General features: G+C 47.0%; 1 protein-coding gene across 1 annotated transcript; it reads left to right on the forward strand.

Annotated features, from left to right (window-relative positions):
* Positions 1 to 493: 493 nt before the first annotated feature.
* LOC127326489 (phenylalanine ammonia-lyase) lies at positions 494 to 2,988 on the forward strand. The gene has a single exon (XM_051353339.1). The coding sequence runs from the start codon at positions 618 to 620 to the stop codon at positions 2,736 to 2,738; it is 2,121 nt and encodes a 706-aa protein (XP_051209299.1). The 5' UTR covers positions 494 to 617; the 3' UTR covers positions 2,739 to 2,988.
* Positions 2,989 to 10,307: the final 7,319 nt, after the last annotated feature.

The following is a 10,307-nucleotide window of genomic DNA, read 5'->3' on the forward strand; positions in this document are numbered from 1 at the left end:
ACCCTTAAATATGAATGGTGAAACTATGTAATAAAATATCTGTGTGCATCATGCAGAAGCCGTGCCTCCACTCCCCATTTTATAAAAAAAGAAGTCAGACTGCGTGGCTTCGTTCAAATCGTACCCGTTCAAGGGTTCCAAAATGGAGCTGCAAAGCAAAAGCCAGCCAATTAATTAACGGAAGCATAAACGCAGAGTAGCAGCAAGCTCGGTCAGCCGAGCCATGGGATCCATGGCGTCCGCACCAACCCCATGGGGCAGACCGCACCAACCAGGCAACAACCGCAAACAATGACTATGCAGTATTTTCTAGTTTTCAACCCATTGAGCGCGCGCACCAGCCCTATGCTGAACGTGTTTTTGTTCGCTAACTCGCGTCTCAGGCAGGTGGAAACCACCGTTGGTCTTGGCCTTGACCGGCATTCCTGCGCGTGCCAAGTCCATTCCCCTTCCTATTTAAACCTGGCACCCCCATCCATTTCGCTCCAAGAATTAGCAGCCACTCCCCAGTCCAGCGAGCTACAGCACTAGCTCATCCATCTCCGCTACTGCGCTCTAATCTTCTTCAGCCCATTCAGTCAGTGCAACCAGTAACTCCTTCTCTTCAGCCGGCTGCAATGGAGTGCGATAATGGCGCCCTATGCACGGCGGCCATCCAGCACGCCGACCCGCTCAACTGGGGGAAGGCCGCGGAGTCGCTGACGGGGAGCCACCTGGACGAGGTGAAGCGGATGGTGGCCGAGTACCGGCAGCCCATCGTCACGATCGAGGGCGCCAGCCTCAGCATCGCCAAGGTCGCGGCGGTGGCCGCGGCCGGCGACGCCAAGGTGCAGCTCGACGAGTCTGCCCGCGCGCGCGTCAAGGCCAGCAGCGACTGGGTCATGGACAGCATGGCCAACGGCGTCGACAGCTACGGCGTCACCACCGGCTTCGGCGCCACGTCCCACCGGAGGACCAAGGAGGGCGGCGCCCTGCAGAGGGAGCTCATCAGGTTCCTCAACGCGGGCGCGTTCGGCACCGGCTCCGACGGCCATGTTCTGTCCGCTGGAGCGACGCGCGCGGCCATGCTCGTCCGCATAAACACCCTCCTCCAGGGTTACTCTGGAATCCGGTTCGAGATCCTCGAGGCCGTTGCCAAACTGCTCAATGCCAACGTCACGCCGTGTTTGCCACTCCGAGGCACCATCACCGCCTCCGGTGACTTGGTCCCGCTCTCCTATATCGCCGGTCTCGTCACCGGCCGCCAGAACTCGGTAGCGGTTGCACCGGATGGCAGGAAAGTGAATGCCGCTGAGGCGTTCAAGATTGCCGGCATCAACGGTGGCTTCTTCGAGTTGCAGCCAAAGGAAGGTCTTGCCATGGTGAATGGCACAGCCGTCGGTTCTGGTCTCGCCTCAACCGTGCTCTTTGAGGCAAACATTCTTTCCGTCATGGCAGAGGTCCTCTCTGCCGTGTTTTGTGAGGTCATGAACGGCAAGCCAGAGTACACCGACCACTTGACTCACAAGCTCAAGCATCACCCTGGACAAATAGAGGCTGCTGCGATCATGGAGCACATCTTGGAGGGAAGCTCCTACATGAAGCTTGCAAAGAAGCTTGGCGATCTTGACCCACTGATGAAGCCGAAGCAGGACCGGTATGCGCTCCGCACGTCACCCCAATGGCTTGGTCCTCAAATCGAGGTTATTCGTGCTGCAACCAAGTCAATCGAGCGTGAGATCAACTCCGTCAACGACAACCCACTGATCGATGTCTCCCGGGGCAAGGCGATCCACGGCGGCAACTTCCAAGGTACACCCATTGGTGTGTCCATGGACAACACCCGCCTTGCCCTGGCCGCTATCGGCAAGCTCATGTTCGCGCAGTTCTCAGAGCTCGTGAATGACTTCTACAACAACGGACTGCCATCCAACCTGTCCGGCAGCCGCAACCCGAGCTTGGACTATGGATTGAAGGGAGCCGAGATCGCCATGGCCTCATACTGCTCTGAGCTGCAGTTCCTGGGCAACCCGGTGACCAACCATGTCCAGAGTGCCGAGCAGCACAACCAGGACATGAACTCGTTGGGTCTCATCTCCGCGAGGAAGACCGAGGAGGCCATTGAAATCTTGAAGCTCATGTCCTCGACGTTCTTGGTTGCCCTTTGCCAGGCCATCGATCTTCGCCACATCGAGGAGAACGTCCGTAGCGCCGTCAAGAGTTGTGTGATGACAGTGGCCAAGAAGACATTGAGCACCAACTCCACCGGTGGTCTTCATGTGGCTCGCTTCTGCGAGAAGGACATGCTCCAAGAGATAGACCGTGAGGCGGTTTTCGCCTACGCCGATGACCCATGCAGCCAAAACTACCCACTGATGAAGAAGCTTCGTGGTGTGCTCGTGGAGAGAGCTCTGGCCAACGGCGTTGCTGAGCTCGACATGGAGACCTCCGTCTTTGCCAAGGTCACCAAGTTCGAGGAAGAGCTACGCACGGCGCTGCCCATGGCGGTCGAGGCCGCACGTGCCGCGGTAGAGAGAGGCACGGCTACGACACCCAACAGAATCACCGAGTGCCGCTCGTACCCTCTTTACCGGTTTGTGCGTGAGGAGCTCGCAACCGTTTTTCTTACCGGCGAGAAGACACGGTCACCGGGGGAGGAGCTGAACAAGGTGCTCGTGGCCATCAACCAAGGCAAGCACATTGACCCGCTGCTCGAATGCCTCAAGGAATGGAACGGCGAGCCCCTGTCCATCTGCTAAATTAACCGAGACCAAACATGCATGGAGGATATCAATTAGGGAAAAACACGATAAATCTATGTTAACTATTTCTATTTCTTCTAAGTATAGTTGAGCTTATTCGCAAAAGAAAAGTATAGTTGAGCTTGGCCTGTCAAGCAGCTAAAGCGGTTTCAATTTCAAGTTTCAAAGTATCATGGACCATTTTTTTCTTCTGTAACTGATGTTCCCGTGTTTTGGGATGGCAAATTCATTAACACTGTTACGATTATGCAGTCGTCTATGGTTCGGATATAATTGTACAAGAACTACATTCAAATAAGAAAATGATAACTCTATGGTTCCTTATGTATACGTATGTTAATTTCCTCCACTTGTACGTATGGCGAGCTCTGATTTAACTTACGCGCAGGAGTCACCAGATAGTTTATTTGGCCGATTGTCTGACTTGGTAGCCACCTGGGTTCGTTGTACCAACCGCAAATGTATACTGACGGCCACACAATGGATGGCCATGGTGCAAACAAGATGACTTAGCTCGCATGCATGTGTAGTGTAGTATTTCCAGTACGATTATTTTACTCCGTGAACCAAAAGTCCTCCTAATTTTATAACTAAAAAAGTTTTTGTTTGATATGAAACACTTTTTTTTATGAACAGTTATTAACTAGGTGCTTGTACGAATCATATGTATTCTGATTTCTGATCATAGTTTGGTTTAAACAGTGGTAGTGATTATGTTTAAAAAATGGATAGCTAGCCGGTAGAATAACATATATAGCCTATAAGGCTGGTGCCAACGCATGAGCGCGAGCGGAGGCGGTACCGCCGGCGCGGAAGGCGGGAGAGAGGCGAGAGAGGGGCGACAGGGCAGCGCGGGGCGGTGGCGCTGGCGCCGGGCGCCATCGCCCGCTCCCGCCCGGCTACTGCCCGCGCTGGGGGCGAGAGGGAGGCGATAGGCGGGCGAGAGGCGGGGCGGCGCGCTGGCAGCACGGGGCGAGAGGCGGGGCGAGAGGGAGGGGCCGGAATCGCCGGCGAGCGGCGGAGACCGGCGGCGCAGACGTGACGATTGGCGCAGAAGAGGGCTCCCCGGCGGCCGGCGCTTGGTGGAGGAGGACCAGGACGTCGCGGCGGAGCCAATGGCTGCGGAGCCAGGGCGGCGAGGGCCATCCTGGCCGCCAGCGCCATCGACGGCCACGGCGTCGACAAGCAGCAGCTTGGCTGCGTGCGTGGAGAAGAAGATAAAGGGGGTTTTGCAGAAAACCCCCTGGACTTTAGGATTTGCTTAGAAAAAATAAAAACATGGTAGGATTTGGCATTTTAGGGTGTTTTGAGCCAAATTTTGAGGGGCTTTTTGCACAAAAATTTAAATAGAGCTTGCACTATTTTATGATGCAATCGGTAACAATTTTAGTTCAATAAAATAATTTCCTTGCATTATTTATATTGTTGTAATCTGAAAATGAAATGCTGATGTCGAGGAGAGAGAAAAGCTGACGTGGAGGAAAGAGAAGTAAAGCTGGCACTATACCCTGTGCACTGGCACCGTGGGGTGAGAGTGGGGTGAGAGTGAGAAAAAAAGCTGACGTGGCGGGTGATACGTCTCCGACGTATCGATAATTTCTTATGTTCCATGCCACATTATTGATGATATCTACATGTTTTATGCACACTTTATGTCATATTCGTGCATTTTCTGGAACTAACCTATTAACAAGATGCCGAAGTGCCAGTTCCTGTTTTCTGCTGTTTTTGGTTTCAGAAATCGTAGTAACGAAATATTCTTGGAATCGGACGAAATCAACGCCCAGGTTCCTATTTTCACCGGAAGCATCCAGAACACCCGGGAAGGACCAGAGGGGGGGCACTGGGCCCCCAGACCATAGGCCGGCGCGGCCCAGGCCCTGGCCGCGCCGCCCTATGGTGTCGTCGCCCCTTCGACCCTCCTGCGCCGCCTCTTCGCCTATATAAAGCCCCTGGATCGAAAACCCTGAGACGTTCGGCGAAAACCACAGAAACCTTCCAGAGCCGCCGCCATCGCGAGGCCAAGATCTGGGGGACAGGAATCTCTGTTCCGGCACGCTGCCGGAGCGGGGAAGTGCCCCCGGAAGGCTTCTCCATCGACACCGCTGCCATCTCCACCGCCATCTTCATCACCGCTGCTGCTCCCATGAGGAGGGAGTAGTTCTCCATCGAGGCTCGGGGCTGTACCGGTAGCTATGTGGTTAATCTCTCTCCTATGTACCTCAATACAATGATCTCATGAGCTGCTTTACATGATTGAGATTCATATGAGTTTTGTATCACAATTCATCTATGTGATACTCTAGCAAAGTTATTAAAGTAGTTCTATTCCTCCTGCACGTGTGTAAAGGTGACAGTGTGTGCACCGTGTTAGTACTTGGTTTATGCTATGATCATGATCTCTTGTAGATTGCGAAGTTAACTATTGCTATGATAATATTGATGTGATCTATTCCTCCTACATATGCATGAAGGTGACAGTGTGCATGCTATGTTAGTACTTGGTTTAGTCTATTGATCTATCTTACACTATAAGGTTACTTAAACATGAGCATTATTGTGGAGCTTGTTAACTCCGGCATTGAGGGTTCGTGTAATCCTACGCAATGTGTTCATCATCCAACAAAAGTGTAGAGTATGCATTTATCTATTCTGTTATGTGATCAATGTTGAGAGTGTCCACTAGTGAAAGTCTAATCCCTAGGCCTTGTTCCTAAATACTGCTATCGCTGCTTGTTTACTGTTTTACTGCGTTACTACTACTGCAATACTACCACCATCAACTACACGCCAGCAAGCTATTTTCTGGCACCGTTGCTACTGCTCATACTTATTTATACCACCTGTATTTCACTATCTCTTCGCCGAACTAGTGCACCTATTTGGTGTGTTGGGGACACAAGAGACTTCTTGCTTTGTGGTTGCAGGGTTGCATGAGAGGGATATCTTTGACCTCTTCCTCCCTGAGTTCGATAAACCTTGGGTGATCCACTTAAGGGAAAACTTGCTGCTGTCCTACAAACCTCTGCTCTTGGAGGCCCAACACTGTCTACAGGAAAAGGAGGGGGAAGTAGACATCAAGCTATTTTCTGGCGCCGTTGCCGGGGACCAGAAAGCTACACAACAGGGATTTCCTCCTTCGTCAACCCCGCGCCAGTCCTGGACAGCATCAAGTATTTTCTGGCGCCGTTGCCGGGGAGGAAAGGTAAAAGGTACTCACACTCCGGATCTCGGCTACTAAGCTATTTCCCGGCGCCGTAAGTACTCGAAGCTATTTCCTTTAGATCCTGCAATTGCAACTTTTTGTTTCTTGTTTACACTAGTTTGGCATAATGGACAACAATGAGCTTTTTACTCTATTTCCTGATTTAAGACATGGATGGTTTGATCCGAAAATTAAAAAACACATGGAACATGTTAGCATGAATACTTTGAACACCATTGTTGCTAATAATATGGAAAATTCTAAGCTTGGGGAAGCTGGTTTGCATGATATTTTTAGTCCCCCAAGCATTGAGGAGGAAATTTACTTTGATGATACTTTGCCTCCTATTTATGATGATTATAATGATAGTGGTCTTTTGGTGCCACCTACTATGGAGAGTAAATTTTCTTGTGATTATACTATGCCTCCTACACTTGATGAGAATAATAATGATAGCTACTTTGTTGAATTTGCTCTCACTACAACTAATAAAATTAATTATGCTTATGTTGGGAGTAGTAATAATTTTATGCATGAGACTCATGATAAGAATGTTTCATTTGATAGTTATATTGTTGAGTTTGCTCATGATGCTACTGAAAGTTATTATGAGAGAGGAAAATATGGTTGTAGAAATTTTCAAGTTACTAAAACACCTCTCTATGTGCTGAAATTTTTGAAGTTACACTTGTTCTATCTCTCTATGCTTGTTGCATTATGCTTCTTGAACTTGTTTATTTACAAGATTCCTATGCATAGGAAGCATGTTAGGCTTAAATTTGTTTTATACTTGCCTCTTGATGCTCTCTTTTTGCTTCAAATACTATTTCTTGCGAGTGCATCATTAAAACTGCTGAGCCCATCTTAATGGCTATAAAGAAAAGAACTTCTTGGGAGATAACCCATGTGTTATTTTGCTACAGTACTTTGTTTTATATTTGTGTCTTGGAAGTTGTTTACTACTGTAGCAACCTCTCCTTATCTTAGTTTTGTGTTTTGTTGTGCCAAGTGAAGCCTCTAATCGAAGGTTGATACTAGATTTGGATTTCTGCGCAGAAACAGATTTCTATCTGTCACGAATCTGGGATTTTCTCTCTGTAGAAAAATCAGAAAAATATGCCAATTTACGTGCGTGTTCCTCAGATATGTACGCAACTTTCATTAGTTTTGAGTTTTCTGATCTGAGCAACGGAAGTATTTATTAGAAATTCGTCTTTACGGACTGTTCTGTTTTGACAGATTCTGCCTTTTATTTCGCATTGCCCCTTTTGCTATGTGGGATGGATTTCTTTGTTCCATTAAACTCCAGTAGCTTTGAGCAATGTCCAGAAGTGTTAAGAATGATTGTGTCACCTCTGAACATGTGAGTTTTTGATTATGTACTAACCCCTCTAATGAAGTTTATGAGAAGTTTGGTGTGAAGGAAGTTTTCAAGGGTCAAGAGAGGAGGATGATATACTATGATCAAGAAGAGTGAAAGCTCTAAGCTTGGGGATGCCCCGGTGGTTCACCCCTGCATATTTCAAGAAGACTCAAGCATCTAAGCTTGGGGATGCCCAAGGCATCCCCTTCTTCATCGACAAACTATCAGGTTCCTTCTCTTGAAACTATATTTTTATTCCATCACATCTTATGTGCTTTGCTTGGAGCGTCGGTTTGTTTTTGTTTTTGTTTTGTTTGAATAAAATGGATCCTAGCATTCACTTTGTGGGAGAGAGACACGCTCCGCTGTAGCATATGGACAAGTATGTCCTTAGCTTCTACTCATAGTATTCATGGCGAAGTTTCTTCTTCGTTAAATTGTTATATGGTTGGAATTGGAAAATGATACATGTAGTAATTGCTATTAATGTCTTGGGTAATGTGATACTTGGCAATTTTTGTGCTCATGATTAAGCTCTTGCATCATATGCTTTGCACCCATTAATGAAGAAATACATAGAGCATGCTAAAATTTGGTTTGCATATTTGGTTTCTCTAAGGTCTAGATAATTTCTAGTATTGAGTTTGAACAACAAGGAAGACGGTGTAGAGTCTTATAATGCTTGTAATATGTCTTTTATGTGAGTTTTGCTGCACCGGTTCATCCTTGTGTTTGTTTCAAATAAGCCTTGCTAGCCTAAACCTTGTATCGAGAGGGAATACTTCTCATGCATCCAAAATACTTGAGCCAACCACTATGCCATTTGTGTCCACCATACCTACCTACTACATGGTATTTTCCGCCATTCCAAAGTAAATTGCTTGAGTGCTACCTTTAAAATTCCATCATTCACCTTTGCAATATATAGCTCATGGGACAAATAGCTTAAAAACTATTGTGGTATTGAATATGTAATTATGCACTTTATCTCTTATTAAGTTGCTTATTGTGCGATAACCATGTTCACTGGGGACGCCATCAACTATTCATTGTTGAATTTCATGTGAGTTGCTATGCATGTCCGTCTTGTCTGAAGTAAGAGAGATCTACCACCTTATGGTTAAGCATGCATATTGTTAGAGAAGAACATTGGGCCGCTAACTAAAGCCATGATCCATGGTGGAAGTTTCAGTTTTGGACAAATATCCTCAATCTCAAATGAGAAAATTTTTAATTGTTGTTACATGCTTATGCATAAAAGAGGAGTCCATTATCTGTTGTCTATGTTGTCCCGGTATGGATGTCTAAGTTGAAGAATAATCAATAGCGAGAAATCCAATGCGAGCTTTCTCCTTAGACCTTTGTACAGGCGGCATAGAGGTACCCCTTTGTGACACTTGGTTAAAACATGTGCATTGTGATGATCCGGTAGTCCAAGCTAATTAGGACAAGGTGCGGGCACTATTAGTACACTATGCATGAGGCTTGCAACTTGTAAGATATAATTTACATGATACATATGCTTTATTACTACCGTTGACAAAATTGTTTCATGTTTTCAAAATCAAAGCTCTAGCACAAATATAGCAATCGATGCTTTTCCTCTATGGAGGACCATTCTTTTACTTTCAATGTTGAGTCAGTTCACCTATTTCTCTCCACCTCAAGAAGCAAACACTTGTGTGAACTGTGCATTGATTCCTACATACTTGCTTATTGCACTTATTATATTACTCTATGTTGACAATATCAATGAGATATACATGTTATAAGTTGAAAGCAACCGCTGAAACTTAATCTTCCTTTATGTTGCTTCAACGCCTTTACTTTGAATTACTGCTTTATGAGTTAACTCTTATGCAAGACTTATTGATGCTTGTCTTGAAGTACTATTCATGAAAAGTCTTTGCTATATGATTCACTTGTTTACTCATGTCATATACATTGTTTTGATCGCTGCATTCACTACATATGCTTTACAAATAGTATGATCAAGGTTATGATGGCATGTCACTCCAGAAATTATCTGTGTTATCGTTTTACCTGCTCGGGACGAGCAGAACTAAGCTTGGGGATGCTGATACGTCTCCGACGTATCGATAATTTCTTATGTTCCATGCCACATTATTGATGATATCTACATGTTTTATGCACACTTTATGTCATATTCGTGCATTTTCTGGAACTAACCTATTAACAAGATGCCGAAGTGCCAGTTCCTGTTTTCTGCTGTTTTTGGTTTCAGAAATCCTAGTAACGAAATATTCTCGGAATCGGGCGAAATCAACGCCCAGGTTCCTATTTTCACCGGAAGCATCCAGAACACCCGGGAAGGACCAGAGGGGGGGCACTGGGCCCCCAGACCATAGGCCGGCGCGGCCCAGGCCCTGGCCGCGCCGCCCTATGGTGTCGTCGCCCCTTCGACCCTCCTGCGCCGCCTCTTCGCCTATATAAAGCCCCTGGATCGAAAACCCTGAGACGTTCGGCGAAAACCACAGAAACCTTCCAGAGCCGCCGCCATCGCGAGGCCAAGATCTGGGGGACAGGAATCTCTGTTCCGGCACGCTGCCGGAGCGGGGAAGTGCCCCCGGAAGGCTTCTCCATCGACACCGCTGCCATCTCCACCGCCATCTTCATCACCGCTGCTGCTCCCATGAGGAGGGAGTAGTTCTCCATCGAGGCTCGGGGCTGTACCGGTAGCTATGTGGTTAATCTCTCTCCTATGTACCTCAATACAATGATCTCATGAGCTGCTTTACATGATTGAGATTCATATGAGTTTTGTATCACAATTCATCTATGTGCTACTCTAGCAAAGTTATTAAAGTAGTTCTATTCCTCCTGCACGTGTGTAAAGGTGACAGTGTGTGCACCGTGTTAGTACTTGGTTTATGCTATGATCATGATCTCTTGTAGATTGCGAAGTTAACTATTGCTATGATAATATTGATGTGATCTATTCCTCCTACATATGCATGAAGGTGACAGTGTGCATGCT

This window comes from Lolium perenne, chromosome 6 (assembly GCF_019359855.2).
Source record: "Lolium perenne isolate Kyuss_39 chromosome 6, Kyuss_2.0, whole genome shotgun sequence".
NCBI classification, from domain to species: Eukaryota; Viridiplantae; Streptophyta; class Magnoliopsida; order Poales; family Poaceae; genus Lolium; species Lolium perenne.

What these genes read in the sequence shown, in the direction of transcription:
- LOC127326489 (XM_051353339.1), top strand. Translation starts at nt 618, where the DNA reads ATGGAGTGCGATAATGGCGCCCTATGCACGGCGGCCATCCAGCACGCC.